This window comes from Carassius gibelio, chromosome B3 (assembly GCF_023724105.1).
Source record: "Carassius gibelio isolate Cgi1373 ecotype wild population from Czech Republic chromosome B3, carGib1.2-hapl.c, whole genome shotgun sequence".
Classification (NCBI taxonomy): Eukaryota; Metazoa; Chordata; class Actinopteri; order Cypriniformes; family Cyprinidae; genus Carassius; species Carassius gibelio.
The window spans coordinates 19255158-19273623 of record NC_068398.1 but is presented as its reverse complement, the minus strand read 5'-3'; the positions used below and the strand labels follow the sequence as shown (position 1 = coordinate 19273623).

Below are 18466 nucleotides of genomic sequence, written 5' to 3'. Positions count from 1 at the left end.
CGTCAGAGACCGGATCTGTGGAGGGAACAGGCACAGGTGAGTAGTGTGGTTTCAAGAGAGAGACATGGAATGTGGGATGTATCCGATACTGGGCAGGGAGTTGGAGTTTGTAAGTGACTGGGTTGATTTGTTCTAGTATAGGAAACGGCCCGATATATCTTTGACTCAGTTTTTTACAGGGTTGACGTAGGCGAATGTCTCTTGTGGAGAGCCATACCAGTTGACCAGGCTGGTAGTTTGGATTCTGTTGTCTGTGGACATCTACAAACCGTTTTTGTCGATTCCTGGCTTGTTGAAGGTGTTGGTGGGCTTGGTTCCAAACCTCTTCACTTTGCTGAAACCATTGATTTACTGCAGGTACTTCTGAAGGCCTTGGATCTTGCGCTCCGTCTGTCCATTCGTTTGTGGATGGTACCCGGATGTCAGACTGTTACATTCAGGAGTGAGAAGAAAGCTCGCCAAACCCTAGAGATGAACTGCGGTCCTCTATCAGACACAATGTCCTCCGGAATTCCAAAGTTTCGGAATACGTGCTCGAAGAGTAATTCTGCAGTTTTAAAGGCTGTAGGGAGACCCTTGAGGGGAATTAGTTTACAGGCTTTAGAGAACCTGTCGATGGCAACAAGAATACATGTATTCCCTTCAGAGGGTGGTAGATCAGTGACGAAATCTACTCCGAGGTGGGACCAGGGACGTTGTGGACTGGGTAGTGGTAACAGCTTCCCTGAGGGTAAGTGTCGAGGAACCTTGGTCATAGCACAGAGTCGGCAACCTTGGATGAATTCCTTAACCTCTTGGTGCATACCTGGCCACCAATACTTTTGTTGGATCGCTGCGCAGGTCTTAGTAGCCCCGAGATGGCCAGTCCCTACTGAGGAATGAGCAGAGGAGATCAAAGCTATGCGGAAAGCTTCGGGAACATAAGTCTTGCCTGGAGGGCATTCAGGAAGGGTAGGTAGACCTCTTGATGCTTCCTGGAGCTGATCATTTAGGTCCCATTGAATGGGATTGACGAATATCTTGGCAGGAAGAATGGTTTCGGGTTCGCCTGTAACTTCTTCTGGGGAATGGATATGTGACAATGCATCCACTCTAGTGTTTCTTGACCCGGGACGATAAGAGATCGTGGAATGGAAGTGGGTAAAAAACAAAGCCCATCTAGCCTGACGGGGGTTCAGTCTCTTTGCTTCCTTCAGATACTGTAAGTTTTTATGGTCTGTTAACACTATGAATGGGTGTCTGGCCCCCTCTAACCAGTGTCTCCACTCCTCAAGTGCAAGTTTAACTGCTAAAAGTTCTCGATTCCCAATGTCATAATTGCTCTCTGCTGAGGACAACTTCTTCGAGAAGAAAGCACAAGGCATGGGTTTGGTTGAATTTTCTTGATGTTGTGAGAGTATGGCTCCAACTCCTGTAGTTGATGCATCGACTTCCAGGATGAATACTTTATCGGGGTTTGGATGACAGAGCAATGGGGCTGTGGTAAACGCGGTCTTCAAGGCAGTGAATGTTCTTTGGGCCTCTGGATTCCAATTGAGGACTTTGGGTTTTCCTTTCAGAAGGGAGGTCAATGGGGCTGTTATCATACTATACTTATCAATGAATCGACGATAGAAGTTCGCAAAGCCAAGAAATCGTTGTAACTCCTTCACAGATTTGGGAACGGGCCATGTGGTGATTGCCTTGATTTTACCATCATCCATTTCCACCCCTTTCCTGCTCAGATGATATCCCAGGAAGTCAACAGATTCCTGATGAAATGTGCATTTCTCCGCTTTGAGGAACAGTGAGAATTCCCGAAGTCGTTGGAGCACTTGAGAGAAGTGGTGTTGATGGTCGGAGGGATCTTTGGAGAAGATGAGGATGTCATCAATATAGACTAACACAAAACGATTCAAGAAGTCTCGAAGCACCTCATCCATAAAACTCTGGAAGACTGAGGGAGCATTTACCAACCCATAAGGCATGACCAGATACTCGTAGTGCCCTGCTGGTGTTATGAACGCGGTTTTCCACTCATCACCTTCCCGAATTCTGATCAGGTTATAGGAGCTCCTCAAGTCCAGTTTGGTGAACATGTTAGCCTCTCTGAGCTGTTCTAGAGCAGAAGGCACAAGAGGGAGGGGATAGCTGAACTTAACCGTAATCTTATTTAGGGCTCGGTAATCTATACCAAGGCCTTAATCCTCCATCCTTTTTAGGAACAAAAAAGAAACTGGCAGCTGCAGGAGAAGTGGAAGGTCAAATGTACCCCTGCTGTAGGGCCTCTTGGACATATTTCTGCATGGCTTCTTGTTCAGGAATGGATAAAGAGTATATTCGACCTCTGGGAACAGGTTCACCCGGCATTAACTCAATAGCGCAGTCCCAAGGTCTATGTGGAGGTAGTTTGGAGGCCTCCACAGGGCTAAAGACGTCGGCAAAGGAAGAATAGCATGGAGGTATGATCACTGAAAGTTTCTCGCTGAGACTTTCAATTGAGGTCGAATTCACATGAACCGAGTTAGATAATCATTTGATCAATGATCATTTAAGCATGTTAAGCAGCACTTGCAACCCCAGTGAATGATTTTACCCGTTTTCCAGTCGATCTCAGGTTGATGACGAATCAGCCACGGACGACCTAGGATAATGTCTGTTTGACAATTTTCAAGAATAAAAGGATGAAAACATTCCTGGTGGTCTCTCTCTACACACAATATAACTGGTTTGATTTGGTAGTTGACATACCCCTTATTGATGATCTCTCCAGTTACGGCATGGATGGAGTATGGCTTCGGAGTGGTGATCCTCTTGAGGTTGAGTCTGGACTCTGCTTGGGATAATCTGCTGGTTTCAACTTACATCCGCTCCATCCCTTGTGTTTCCACTTGTTCAGTGAGATTCATATGAGGAGTGAAAACCTGGTTCGGAATTTCACGGTAACAAAACTTGGGATCGCTGAATTTCAATGAATACTCAGATACTGAATCTTTTCCCTGCCGGAGCTGCAGGAGCTGATCGCTGACGGAGGAATCTCCCACTGGCCGGCAGAACCAGAATTGTTGCACAATAAAAGATATCTTGGATCTCTCTGTGGAATATTGATGTGGTTGCTGTTCCAGGGCCAGTGAACATTGAAGAACAGAGAAGGGCGCTGGTCTAGATGTCGGGCTTGTAATGTACACCAGCGAAGGAGCGGATGATGCGGAAGCGTTGGAATGGCCAGCTGTGCTCTGCACTGGAGTGATTTCTGGTTGTGTTGGATCCATGACGGTGCTGATTGGGAACAGGTGCTGATCAATACTCAGGTGAGTGTGAACGCTGACTGGTGGATGGGACCGAGCTTGATTGGTCCCTAACAGTTATGTTGCTTTTTTCTATATATATATATATATATATATATATATATATATATATATATATATATATATATATATATATATATGCATGCATTTATTTAGATCTCTTGGTTTTACATATTGTGTTTACTAACAAAATTGCACTTATGTGACTGTGTGTGTATTTAACTGTCAATGCACCTTCATAAATAGCCAAAGCTGTGAATTCTCCAAAGGTGTTGTTTTAACTATATGGTTCACATTTTATGAGTTATAATAAATGCATGAGCTTATGTCTGTGTAGGATTGTGAGGACAATGGCAGTGGTAATGCAGGAGGCGGAGCTTCACCTCTGATGTCACAGCGCTGGACTTTGGTTCCTGAGGGTGCAGCTCAGGAGGCATGATGACTATGAAGGGTGACAGGAAAAAAGATGGCTTAAACGACACATCGTTTCTCATCTCTCGATACCAATAAAATATCCTCAAAGGTTATTATTAAGAGCCAGTGTTTATACAACATTATTTTAATCATAGAGTTTCAGCTGTACAATTTACAACAGGTCAACAGTTTACAACATTTATTATAAATGAACACATTTCACAAAGTTAACAAAAAAGGTTTAGCTATGGCATGTACAAAATTGATAAATATTCACAAAACAAAAACATATACTTTTAAACCTTTAACCAAGTTCTGCTGCTCATTGTGCAAAACAGTCTTTTCTTTGTGACTTTGTGACTTTTCTTTCTCACCATTTAAACCTTTGCATAGATAGCATGAGTAGTATAGTAGTCCTTGGAAAAGTCATGAGAATATGATTCTTATTTTTCCTTTAGCCAGTCCAAGTGTTTGAGATGCGCTCATAATCATGAATGTGAGGGTGAAGGAGAGATGGATTCAGAATATGCTGGAGGGGCTTCCACAGGACAGGCCTCGGGCTTCAGATTCAACTGAGGAAACAGGAATTAATAATCATTACCAGCGAGGACAAAGAGCTCCTTTAAACATTTCAGGACAAGATATTTTAAATTAGGGTGTTGACAACTTGAACTTAATGTACTGATGCACTTGATGTTTTTTTTTATTATTATTATTTAAACATTTTAAAGCTGTGCAATCAATGAACCCATATACCTTATGAATTTAATAAATTAAAATTTAATAAAAGTATGTAAGAATAGCTACTTTTGGTACCATGAGAGTCCTGTCACCCGGATTTAACGTACAGCACAGTTTCTCCCGAAATACATGAAAGTGGCTGTTGAACTCTGAGAAGAATAGTAAACTTTATTGTTCTGCTATGTGTGTCTGATATTTGAATAAAACACGTCGGCAAATTACATTTGAAAGAATGGATAAGATAGTTTTTGCTGCTTCCATATACATTTTTTTTTTTTTTTTACAAATTACCAATGTATTGTTTTACTAGTGATTATGTATATTTAAATGTATGAAACCTAAAAAACATTTATGTTGTTGAAAACACTGCATATTAGTTTCTGGCTCAGCGCCAGCCAACGCACGAAAGCAGTTGGAATCAGGCAGTTCTGTGACGCCACTGAACATGACAAACTCTCAGGGGCACAGAAATAAGAATCCAATATATGGTGCCATAATGCTTAAAATGTAACATACACTTTAAATTATTTTCGTTAAAAAATATCCGCCGACATTCGGAGTGTCAACCAATCATCAAACAGCCGCTGACTGTGACCCCAGCAGCTCCCCAGAGATCTTTGCCGCTCATCTAAACAGCATTTTTGCTAGCAATATGTCGCAGAGCTCTCTTGTCAACTTTTTTTTTAGCAAAAAACCCTCGGCCTGATGGACAACCGGACACAAGGCCTAACGTTACATCTGATGAGGATGTTTCAACAGATGTGACTCCTCCTGCACTCCTGGATACTAAAAAAACTATTGAATGAGAAGACTCTGAAATGGCCTCCATCTCAGAGCTAAAGCCTACAAACCCTTCCGCAGCAGCTGGCCAATTGACGCGAAGCATGCAAATACTGACAGGTTCGCGGACAGTATAAATTGCATGGGCGTGAAAATTACGTCAGAATCTCTTTCTTCACGCTAATGAAGTTATCTTCACGCTTTGAAGTCTTTTATCTACCATCGTGGAAGTTGTATCAGAGGATTACTCACCATTTCCTCTCCGCATCCGATGGCAGCTACTTGCCAGATTTGTGCGGGTCCCTCATCTGTTCTATGTTTCCTGCCTGGGCCTCGCCAACGCCGAGGCAGCTTTCACGGATGACACGTGCGCCCACTGTGCAGAGCTGCCAGTGCGCGCCCTCAGAACCAGGAGAGAAGTGGCTCGGGCAACAGCGGGGATGAGGCCCACTGCCGCCAGCGAGCCGCTGGTGGGCTCTCCCCCGCCCCAAGACGAGTTCGACGCCGTCAGCTTCACAGACGATAGCTTCCGCCCCCCCAGGCCGTCGCGGACTTCGTCTCCTTCGGAGCTGGCGAGGAAGATGACTCCATGCCGCTCTCTGTGTCAGAGAAGGATTGGGCGACTCAGTCAGACCGCCCCGACCACGAGGGCCCTGCAGACCTCCAGGAGGAGCTCTTCAGGATCCTCGGCAAGGCCGTCACGGAGCTGGACCTCTCCTGGAACGCACCTGACGAGCCGGTGAAAAGTAAGCTGGACACGTGGTTTTTCCAGTCAAGCTGCCGCCAGGCCGCATCAAGGAGAAGCACCCCGTTCTTCCCAGACGTGCATGAGCACGTGGTGAAGTCGTGGGCTGCACCCCAATCGGCGCGCACCCACTCTCCGAGACTCAGAAGCGCGCCAAAGCGATGAGCCACGTGATGCCTCGTCGCTCACTTCAGTCCTCATCCGCGAGGTCCCGCTCTTCTTCAGCACCTCACCAGGCCCAAGGACTGGCTGGACAGCCCGCCGTGACGCCCCGCCCCGAGCCGAACGTCCGTTTCTGCCGAAACAAGCAGTGGTCGGGGCCTGGAAAGAGGCATCAGAGTAGGAAGAGGAGCCCATGCCGCGATAGAGCCAGCGCATCATCCTCGGCTGCAAAGCCATCTTCCTGACGGGCCGCTCAAGAGGAAGAGAGAGCACGCTGGTGTCCCCGCCCCCAAGCGCCGTGTTCAAGAGCTTCGTGTCCCCCAGGTTCCTTTGGGCCACAAGCAAAATGTGTGTTTAAATGCTGTTTGTGTGAGTTCCACAATAAAAACATGTATCTTTTCACAAAAAGAGCTTTCTCTTCCTCATGCACCCAACACTGTGTCACTCGCCCTGTCTCAGGACAGCGCAAGCAATGATTATAATGGCCTCTTGAGGGCGCGAGAGTGCCAACAACACACAATGCCCACCACGGGCCGCCCCCCAGCCAGTGCTTCTAATCTCGCGGGGGCAGGGCCCCGGTCTAAACAAGCCTTCAGTAGCTACGGTAGCCATAGAGCTAACGCGTCCACTGTGTCATTTTCTGGACGCGTGGAAGGCTATCCCAGGCGTTTCACCGTGGGTACTGGGAATTATTCAGCAAGGATGTTCTCTCCAGTTCAAACGCAGACCTCCCCGATTCAACGGCGCGGTCCCGTTACATGCTTTGCCCCACAACCTTTCAATTCTGAGACAAGAAGTTTTCAGTCTGCTCGAGAAAGGAGCGATAGAGCGTGTCCCTCCAAGCGAGCAGAAAAGCGTTTTTTACAGCCGCTACTTCGTGGTGCCAAAGAAGGGTGGAGGACTCCGTCCTATTCTGGATCTGAGACCCATCAACCGAGCACTTCACAAACACACATTCAGAATGACAACACTAAAACAGATCTTGACGCAGATACGGCCCGGGGACTGGTTCGCCTCAGTGGATCAAAAAGACGCGTACTTTCATATTCAAATAGCGACGCACCACAGGTGCTTCCTCAGGTTTGCTTTCGAAGGCACGGCTTATCAGTATTCGGTGCTTCCGTTTGGCCTGGCCCTGGCCCCCTGCATGTGAGCAGAAAAGCGTTTTTTACAGCCGCTACTTCGTGGTGCCAAAGAAGGGTGGAGGACTCTGTCCTATTCTGGATCTGAGACCCATCAACCGAGCACTTCACAAACACACATTCAGAATGACAACACTAAAACAGATCTTGACGCAGATACGGCCCGGGGACTGGTTCGCCTCAGTGGATCTAAAAGACGCGTACTTTCATATTCAAATAGCGACGCACCACAGGCGCTTCCTCAGGTTTGCTTTCGAAGGCACGGCTTATCAGTATTCGGTGCTTCCGTTTGGCCTGGCCCTGGCCCCCCACATGTTTTCAAAGTGTGTGGACGCAGCGCTTTCTCCCCTCAGATCGAGCGGAATGCGCATCTTGAATTATCTGGACGATTGGCTGATTTTAGCCCACTCAAGAGATGTGCTAATCAGTCACGTGGAAATGCTGCTCCGCCATTTGGATACGCTGGGACTGCGTGTGAATATGCAGAAGAGCGTGCTTTTACCGAGTCGGACTATAACATATCTGGGAGTATGTTTGGACTCGATGGCGATGCGAGCCCATCTTTCTCAGGAGCGCATGGAGACAATCTCATCGACTCTGCGCCGTTTCAGACCGGGCAGGTCGGTTTCTCTGAGCGATTTTCAGAGGCTTCTGGGTCTGATGGCGGCGGCTTCTTCAGTGTGCCATCTGGGTCTGTTGCATATGCGACCGCTACAGCTTTGGCTAAAAGCTCGAGTTCCGCCGAGGGCGTGGTCGTCGAGCCACAAACGAATTACGGTCATTCACAGTTGCGTCAGCACTCTGAGACCGTGGAACAGCACAGATATGTTCAGCGCAGGAGTTCCTTTGGGTTTAGTGACTCAGCGCAACGTGGTCTCGACAGACGCATCAACTTCAGGCTGGGGAGCAGTGTGCCTGGGCGTTCCTGCCTCAGGCCTGTGGTCGGAGTCACAGAGAACGTGGCACATAAACCGTTTGGAATTGGAAACGGTTTTCCTCGCCCTGCAAGCCTTTCGGTCGAAACTGGAGCGACAACATGTACTAATTCGAACCGACAACACGTCTTTGGTCTCGTACATAAATCGACAGGGAGGCGTGCGCTCCAGAGCTCTATTCAAACGAGCAGCGAGTCTCTTGTTGTGGGCGGACCGACACTTTCTCTCCATAAGAGCGGCGCACATCCCCGGTATTCTGAACCGCGGAGCGAACATGCTTTCGAGGAACGGGATTCCTCAAGGAGAGTGGAGGCTTCACCCAGGATCAGTTCATATGATTTGGGATCGATTCGGGAGGGCGGAAGTGGATTTGTTCGCCACAAGCGAGAACACACACTGTCAGACGTTCTTCTCGCTATCTCACTCCCCATTACCGGGAGATGCTCTGACATCGCGCTGGCCGGAAGCCAGACTTTAATATATATATATATATATATATATATATATATATATATATATATATATATATATATATAATTTTTTATTTTTTTTATTTTTTCAGTTCAACAGAAGAATGATACTCATAACAGGTTTGGAACAATATTTCATTTTTGGGTGAACTATTTAAGTTATTCTTGTGATGTTAACAAAGCAGTGTACTGCACAATATGTCCAGGGTTACCTCGTGATAAGCAGGAGGCGACTCGTAGAACTGTACTGTGCTGTAGCGCGGTGGTCTGTGCAGATCATCTTCAGACAGAGAGATCGGAATGACGTAAACAGAGGGCGGATCCACGGCTCGAGCTTGAGTCTGCACATGCTCATCTTGCTCCTTACAGACCCGCTGGAATATTTTACAGCAGCCAACACAGAAGATCGTAAACACAAAAACGGTAACAATAGGTGCGATGATCCTGAAACAGCAAAGATTGAGTGGTGTTAAAATACAGCATGAGTGGGAGTTGTTAGTGATGATAAAGGACATAAACCAATCGTATATCCTACAGATTAAGAAAAGATACAAACTGAATGGGTATTTTTCACATTTCCAATTCCAGAATGTGGAAATAAAATACAGATACATAAGGGAATAAAACCAAATTTATTTTTTTTACATTTTATGATCCTCAAATGTAAAAAAAAAAAAAAACTATTGCACAATGCAATTTTAATCAGCTTTTACTATATTGTATATTGTAATTGAACATGAGGTTAAAATAATCCAGTATATATTATACAATATATAATTGTACATTATTGTGTTTATATTATGCTGCATACACATGTGTATGTGTGTGTGTGTGTGTGTGCAAACTGAATACACACACACACACACACACACACACAATAACATTAGTATAGTATGGTTTTGGATCAGATCTTATGTGTGTTCAGTTTTATAAAAGAGTATTGAAAGTTGGTATACATACTTAAATACTAAATATGGATCAGACCCCATGGCAATGAAGAAATTCACTTCACAATTCAGAAGCAACTCTGTTAGGAAAAAAAAATGATTATATTTGGTGATGACATTTAATTTGTCTATAATCATTAAGATGCATATAGTATTGGAATTCATAGTGAACTGGACAGGCAAGAGCTTGATATAATTAATTAATCAATTATACCTAAAACATTTATAACATGTAAATGTATATTGTACAGTACTGTGTTGAAATGCATCTTAATGCAAAAAAAAACAAAAAACATACAAAACCTGGAATTCCACAGGGCTTGTATATCATTTGATAAATAAATGTGAAGTAAATAAAGACTTTTGCAATTGATAGACCTTTGAAAATCAATGTGTGAATATGTTACTCCCATAATGAACTTTTTTAACCTTATATGAGTCAAGACAGTCATGAGTGGTGTCTTACACACCAGAAATGACCCAATTCTGTATTGAGGCCAGATAAATGATAACAAATCGGTTATAAAGCAAAAAAAATATATATAAATAAATTATATATATATATATCTCAAACTCTTTGGAGGTCTGATACAGGTTCTAAAGTAAAGAAATCTTTTCCATTCAAAATTGGTCTTTTACCGTAAGTCAAGGATTTTGCTGAGGACCACCAAGGTCATCTATATGGGATAGCTTACTCATTGGGCCCAAGTGGGCTAAAAATTTTGTCCCGAGCCCTGTAAAGATTTGTGAACGCCTTGCTTGTAGGCCAGGGGTAGGCAGCGTCGGTCCTGGAGTGCCGATGTCTTGCAGAGATTAGAAAAAAGCCTCTCCTGCCTGTAGGCCTAGTCATTCTGAAGACCTTCATTAGCTTGTTCAGGTGTGTTTGATGAGGGCTGGAGTTAAACTCTACAGGACAGCGGCAATCCAGGACCGACCTTGCCTACCCCTGCTGTACGCCTACATGTTAGAGCAGCACCCCTTCAGCGGACACCAAACAACAGCTGCCATGTTGATTTCTCCAATATCCACTTACTGCCAGCAGTGTTTCAGACCTCACCTGTCCTTTCCATCCAACAAAGAATCACAGAAACACAAAACAAAAGAGACTCTAGCTTATATATAAACACTGACGCTGTCAAAAAACTAAATCTTTAACATTATTAAAAACCTACAGGTCAATATATTTATACAAGCCCAGTCACATGTTCAGATATTCTACTAGCATAGGTGAACATCATACACATTTTATGTAGTTAGTAAAAAAATGACTTCTTCAAGCACATCTCTGAGAAACACCTAGAAGTCTTACCTCAAAGAACACAGGTGATCCCGGCAGTAAAGTAGATGTTGAATGCAGCGCTCTGATTTGAGACTGAGTCTTATCTGAGGGAGGGTTTGAAGTGCAGATAGTGAAGTTTGAACACTTTTATGGTGACTGTCTGGTGTTTAAACACACAGTATGTATATACCAGGTGGACATTTTATTCTCGCAGCACTTAGGGGGAAATTTAGTTATGTGTAAAAGGGTACCATCCCAGTGACCGTTTTGGTTTTTATTTCTTTTTCCTTTTCTTTTCTAAAAGAGTGCACCATCCACAGTGTGCTTCATTATTTATCTTTTATTTACCTAAGTAACCTTGCCATGAAATAGCAGGCGTTATATTGTCTGTATCATTATACTGCTTCTCTCTGATGAAAATAAAAAAGAAATCCAGGCTGGTTTGTGTTGTCCTGGTTCTGGTACAGCTGGTGAATCAATATGATCTTTCTGGCAAAGACAGGTGATCAAGAAAGTCTTGCTATTTAATCTATTAAAGATGCCGTACCTCAGTGTCCAAATACACATTATATCTGGCCAGAAGTTTCCCTTTCATTTATGTCAAATAAAGAGAAACACATTTAAGTTTGCGAATGGTGCTGATGAGCCAGTTCCCCATGAATGAACTTTTCATCTAGTTGTCAAATAAACCTACCATTGTATATTATGAATTTATTTAGTTTTATCTTTTGTAAATCACTTTGAATAAAAGTGTTTGCTAATTGCATAACTAAAATGAACAGGTCAAATGATCTTATAAACAAAGTGAAAAGAAAGTGGATGGTTAGAAATGACATAAAACAAATGCAACTTCATTCCCAGACATTACCATCAACAGTTTATTGATTCTGTGGACTGTAAATGCTAACTTGGTATCATAAAATATTGAAATTGTGACTGAATTGGGCCAATGTGGCGTGCATAACATTTAATTCATTAAACGGAGCATAAAATGTTCTGGAAAATACTCTAATTGCAAGGGATTTAGGAAAATTTTATCAAATAAATGTAATTTATCATAAGTAATAAAGGCTTTTAATTAGGAAACTGCATTATAATATATTACACATATCTATTATTATATATTACTTCAATGTTCACTTTGCACAATTGCCTATTCAAACAAACCATGAAAATATGCTAAGAGAATTAACCACTAAACATCCACTATTTAACACGACTTTGTGAGCTTAACATATCATATACAACTAAATGTACAAAAATGTTACTTAATATGTTTTACATTATGAAATGTAACTTAAAAGTCCTGAGAGATCAATTATGATCATCATCATCATCATCATCATTGAAGACTAAAGTCAACTTAAAAACACAAACTCATCTCTGCTGGTTTAAGCCAGCATGTTAATTCCATTTCAAACGTTTTAAAAGGTCAACATAGTATAAAAACATTTCTGCAGTTTCATTTATACAGCGGACTTCACCGTTTTACTATAGAAATAGTAATGAAAGGTTCCTTCCATCTCTATACTTCATTCACTTGCGTTCTGTTAAGCGGTGGACTCCACATAGTTGCCAGGAAAAAATCCCTTAAAGGGTTAGTTCGCCCAAAAATGAAAATTATGTCATTAATAACTCACCCTTATGCTGTTCCAAACATGTAAGTCCTCCTTTTATCTTCAGAACACAGTTTAAGATATTTTAGATTTAGTCCGAGAGCTCTCAGTCCCTCCATTGAAGCTGTGTGTACGGTACACTGTCCATGTCCAGATAGGTAAGAAAAACATCATCAAAGTAGTCCATGTGACATCAGAGGGTCCTTTGGAATTTTTTGAAGCATCAAAAATACATTTTGGTCCAAAAATAGCAAAAACGACGACTTTATTCAGCATTGTCTTCTTTTCCGTGTCTGTGTGAGAAAGAGTTCAAATCAAAGCAGTCTGGATATCAGGTTCGCGAGCGAATCATTCAGTTCACCAAATCGAACTGAATCGTTTTAAACGGTTCGCATCTCTAATACGCATTAATCCACAAATGACTTAAGATGTTAACTTTTTTAATGTGGCTGACACTCCCTCGGAGTTCAAACAAACCAATATCCCAGAGTAATGCATGCACTCAAACAGTACACTGACTGAACTGCTGTGAAGAGAGAACTGAAGATGAACACCGAGCCGAGCCAGATAATGAACGAAAGACTGACTCGTTCACGAGTCAAGAACAGTTTCTTTCAGACGTGTCCGATTCGTGAACCGAGGAGCTGATGATACTTCGCATGTATGATTCAGCGTGACACACAGAGCGTCTGAACTGAACTGATTCTTTTGGTAATTGATTCTGATCTGATTCTGTGCTAGTGTTATGAGCGCGAGTAAACCGAAGGCTTGAATCAAAGGCAATCATCGCCAATGACGCCATTACGTCGAGTGCAAAAGAACCGGTGAACTGTTTTCTTCAACCGGTTTATTGAATCGGAACTGTCCGAAAGAACTACTGGTGATCCGAACATCATGCAACCAGTTCTTCACTCGTGAACGAGTCAGTCTATTGTTCGTTATCTGGCTTGGCTCGGTGTTCATCTTCAGTTCTCTCTTCACAGCAGTTCAGTCAGTGTACTGTTTGAGTGAATGAATTACTCTGGGATATTGGTTTGTTTTAACTCAGAGCGAGTGTCAGCCACATTAAAAAAAGTTAACATCTTAACTCATTTGTGGTTTAATGGGTATTAGAGATGCGAACCATTTAAAACGATTCAGTTCGATTTGGTGAACTGAATGATTCGTTCGCGAACCGGATATCCAAACTGCTTTGATTTGAACTCTCTCTCACACAGACACGGAAGAGAAGACAATGCTGAATAAAGTCGTCGTTTTTGCTATTTTTGGACCAAAATGTATTACTTCAAAAAATTCTAACTGACCCTCTGATGTCACATGGACTACTTTAATGATGTTTTTCTTACCTTTCTGGACATGGACAGTATACCGTACACACAGCTTCAATGGAGGGACTGAGAGCTCTCGGACTAAATCTAAAATATCTCAAACTGTGTTCCGAAGATAAAAGGAGGCCTTACATGTTTGGAACAGCATAAGGGTGAGTTATTAATGACATAATTTTCATTTTTGGGCGAACTAACCCTTTAACTCCATTGAGAAAGCCCTCACACCAGCCATCCTCATTCCTGCTGGTGAGGTAGATGATATCGCCCTCCTGAAACACCAGGTCGCCCGGCTTGCCTGTGTCGTAGTTATACAGTGCCACCACTTGGTAGGAAAGAGAAGTACAATGAAAAAAATCACTACCTGGATATATAATTAATATCTCTTGTTCTGAGTGTGTGATTACAAAATGATCTGTCTTAGATGTCAATACAGTTGTTTTCACAATGCAGATTCTGTGCCTGAACGAGTCATCAGAAATGAGCTTACCTTTATCCAAATAGTCGGCTGGTGCAGTTATGTCATAATCAATGGGAGGGGGTAGAGGGGGCATCTCTTCAAAGTTGTCATAACTGTCTAGTGGTGGCGGTGCTGGAATCTCAAGGTCTAAATGTGCATCGACACACAAAGTTAACAAAACTGACAAAGTGCAACTGCACAAATGTGTTTGAAGGAGATGTGGGTGATTTCCGTTCAACAAGCCACATAAAACAAAAATGTGACAATCAAACAATTTTTTTTTTTTCCGTCTGAAACATATGGACGCCTACACGGTTTATCAAATAATACAACTAACACCAATGCATGTACACTAGAAATCACACACTTCATCATTTACAGCGATCGTTCACCAAAGACAAACGGCTTCAGAAGACCTGGAATATAATGCAGCAGTGTTAGTTCATTTTCTTCTGACTCTACACTACTCTAGTGTTACACTACGGTTCAAAACTTTGGGGTCGGTAAGATTTTTAATAATGTAAAACAATATTTAATAGGTTAGGATGACTAAGTGGGTTGAAATTTGACTTTTTGCTTTTTAAAAAAAGTTTTCTACAGTTAGTTAAGCAACTGTTTATTAATCTTGTTAATAGTTGTAGTTAATAACAACAATGTTGTATTGCATAAATTGCATGGATTATTTATTTGATAACTTGTTTCTTCTTTGCCCTTTCTGTAGCTAAAGGTCGGAATATATCTACATGACATTTGCACTGGTTTCCCCCCATTTACATTTATGATCAATCGACACTTAATTGCTGGAAGTCAGAGCTAGTCTGCAGGTTTGAGTTGACCGATTCAATAGAAAATTGCAACGTGTATGATGGTCAAATTTTTTTAAAATATGCACATCACTTTTATAATCATAATTATCATCATAATTTTTTATTGTTTTTTAACCCTACCCTATTTGAATGGTTGATTTGTGCATATTGCCCCCTGGTGGATTTAACATGAACGTTTACGATGTCTATGTTCTTAAAGCAATGCAAACTTTGTTATAGGTTCAGTAATGCAGTAAATATTTGTGTATAAAACATTTATTTCTCTGTGTTGTATGACAGCCAATCTCTGCACTGGAATGGTTGGTAAGAAGAAGAAGAAAATGATGTATCTAACTACAAAAAATGCAGGTTTGTTTTCGTTTTACTCAAATGCATGTCTTTTTGAAACGGCATGTCTTTTCTGTTTTTCCGATCTTTCATTCTTTCTTTTTTAAACCCTGACAGATTTTGACAGGCATGAGTTACTGATCTATGAGGAGGTGGCAAAAGTCCCACCCTTTCGCCGGAAGACGCTGGTTCTGATTGGTGCAGCTGGAGTGGGCAGACGAAGTCTGAAGAATAAGTTGCTAGTGTCAGACCCTCAGCACTATGGCACCACCGTCCCCTGTGAGTCCTCTCTGGGGGTATTAGGCACAGTTTTCATTACTCTTTAGACTCAGACCTGATGCTAATATTTCTTCCCTTTATTATGAGAGATTTTTTGGACACAACTAAAATCTAGTGCTAATCTGTTAATAAACAGAAATGATTTCATCTGGGCTGTCATATAACTGTCCACAGACACCTCTAGGAAGCCCAAATCAGCAGACAGAGAGAACATGATGTATGCCTTCACGTCCCGGAGTAAGATGGAGGCTGATATTAAAGCTGGCCACTATCTTGAACACGGTGAATATGACGGTAACCTCTACGGCACCAAGAATGACTCCATCCATGAAGTCGTGGAGGCGGGACGTATCTGTATCCTGGACGTCAGCCCACAGGTAAGGGTCTCTTTAACTAAGCAGAAGATCAACATCTACGAGATTTCATAAGCACATGATGCTGTTTTATAGTATTTCATGAAAAGCACTTTTTGATTCTGATTTTTTAAATTTGTTTTTGCCATAGGCCCTAAAAGTCCTCAGGACATCAGAGTTTTTGCCGTATGTGGTGTTCATCAAAGCCCCAGAGTTTGAGGTGCTGAAGGCCATGAACAGATCTGGGGTGGAGGCAGGAGTGACCAAACACCGAACAGTAAGTTTAAAGGGATAGTTCACCCTAAAATGTAAATTACCCCATGATTTACTCCCCCTCAAGCCATCCCAGGCCTTTCAGATGAATACAGTCAAAGTTATAATAAAAAATGTCCTTGATCTTCAATACTTTAGGTTTTGAGCAAAACAAAACACTGATCACAAATTATGAGTATGAATATTAGTTCAATTCAAGTCAAGAGGAGACTTTTCTGTATACAAAACTTGGTTTTAGCGAGACTAGCCGGCTAGAGATTAAGGTTTATAAAGTTGTACGGTGATGCTTTATTTTAAGGTGTCCTTGTTACACGTTACATGTTCATACTATTATAATGACAATAAATTATGCATAATTACATGCAAATAACCCTAAACATATAGTAAGTACATGTATTCATTTAATGTTACTTAGTGCCTAAAGGGTGAGTTCACCCAAAAATGAAAATGATGTCATTAATGACTCACCCTCATGTCGTTACAAACCCGTGAGACCTCCGTTCATCTTCGAAACACAGTTTAAGATATTTTAGATTTAGTCCGAGAGCTTTGGTGAAGATGAACCCTGTAACAAGGACACATTAAAATAAAGTGTAACCAGTTGTAAAAATTGATATTTTTATTACACAGATACATCGCTTTGCTTCAGGAGGCTTTTATTAACCCCCTAGAGCTGTGTGGGGCAATTTTTATGATGGATGGACAGACTTTATTGGACTTCAAAATTTCAACACCTGTTCACTTCCATAGCAAAGCTTGGAAGTGCCAGGACATTTTTTTTTTAAATACAAAAAAAATTGTATTCATCAGAAAAAATAAAGTCATATATAACTAGGGAAGGCTTGAGGGTGAGTAAATCAAGGGGTGAATTTAATTGTGTGAACTATCCCTTTAAATCCCACTTAGTCGCTGTATACTAAACATGGTTTGCTTGAAACTCAAGTTTTGCCCATCCTAAAAATCTTCATCTGTCTCATCTCAACAGGACGCAGAACTGAAGAGGACGGTAGATGAGAGCGCCAAGATTCAGAGAGTGTACGGACACTACTTCGACCTCACCATAGTAAATGATGATTTGGAGCAAGCGTACAGGAAGCTCAAATCCTCCTTAGAGGAGTTAAAGGGAGCTCAGCAGTGGGTTCCAGTTGGGTGGGTGTTTTAGAGCTCACTACAGCAACTAGTGGATGATTCATGTGACACTTTATACCAGTGTTAACCTCATGCCAGGGGTGTTCACTGATCAGAGAGCTTACATGAGTGTGTGTGTGTGTGTGTGTGTGTGAGTGAGTGTGTGAAATCACCATCTACTCTACAAAAACAGGTTATAACTAGTAAACATTCAAGTTTCAGTTCAGATGTTTTTTGAATTGTTACAAAATTTACACAAATATCTGAACATCCTTTAACAATTAAGTTAAAAAAAGATAAATTTCTTTCAGAAGCAAAACTGTATTATATATTTTTTTAATTTAACCTTTTCAAAAGGTTGTTAGATTTATTGGGTTAAAACAAACAAACAAGCAAATAAACTAACAAAAAAAAAAGATCAAACTTGGAACTACTGTTCAAAAGTTTGGGGTCAATATTATTTTAATAAATTAATACTTGAATAATTGATTAAAATTGACAGTAAAGACATTTTAATGTCACAAAAGATTTCTATTAAAATAAGAGCTGTACTCTTGAACTCTCTACATCCTAAAAAAATGAATCACGATTTCCACAAAAACATTTAAGCAGCACAACTGACAATATAAGATATGTTTCCTGAGCAGACACTGAAGACTGGAGGAATGATGCTGAATTCAGCTTTAATATCACTAAATTACATTTTAAAAGAAAAACTTAAAAACATATGAAATTGTAATAATATTACACAACTGCTGCTGCTTTGCTGTATTGTTTATCAAATAAATGTAGCCATTATGCATAAGAAAACAAATCTGAATCGACCCCAAACTTTTGAATGACAGTATGTATTCTCTAAAAACACATCTTATGCAGATTTGCTTCTCAAGTATTTTAACAAGTTACGTTTTTAAAACATAATTTTGATTTCAAGCCCACAGGTCTACATCAATTCTGTTTGTGTATGTGGTAGGTG

At 41.5% G+C, this 18466-nt stretch overlaps 2 protein-coding genes across 8 annotated transcripts in view; one reads left to right on the top strand and one right to left on the bottom strand.

Moving 5' to 3' along the window:
* The window catches only part of mpp2a (MAGUK p55 scaffold protein 2a), a 40137-nt gene that overhangs the window by 20757 nt on the left and 914 nt on the right, over positions 1-18466 (top strand). The window contains exons 10-14 of one of the 6 annotated variants that reach the window (XM_052550863.1): positions 15410-15478; positions 15575-15736; positions 15911-16113; positions 16241-16366; positions 17348-18182. The exons of 1 other annotated variant lie outside the window; for it this stretch is intronic. In XM_052550863.1, coding sequence (XP_052406823.1) covers positions 15410-15478; positions 15575-15736; positions 15911-16113; positions 16241-16366; positions 17348-17524 — 737 coding nt within the window. In that variant the 3' untranslated portion in view covers positions 17525-18182. Of the gene's footprint in view, positions 1-15409; positions 15479-15574; positions 15737-15910; positions 16114-16240; positions 16367-17347; positions 18183-18466 lie in introns of those variants that run through there. 4 more of the 6 variants (XM_052550866.1, XM_052550865.1, XM_052550862.1 and 1 more) reach the window with 4 other exon arrangements.
* Positions 4054-18466, bottom strand: part of abi3a (ABI family, member 3a) — a 43956-nt gene continuing 29543 nt past the window's right edge. The window contains exons 8-13 of one of the 2 annotated variants that reach the window (XR_008152941.1): positions 14334-14450; positions 14041-14168; positions 10933-12488; positions 9637-9703; positions 8889-9120; positions 4054-4273 (exon numbers count right to left, since the gene is read on the bottom strand). The gene's annotated coding sequence lies outside the window, so the exon portion shown is untranslated. The remainder of the gene's footprint in view (positions 4274-8888; positions 9121-9636; positions 9704-10932; positions 12489-14040; positions 14169-14333; positions 14451-18466) is intronic. The other variant, XR_008152942.1, reaches the window with a different exon arrangement.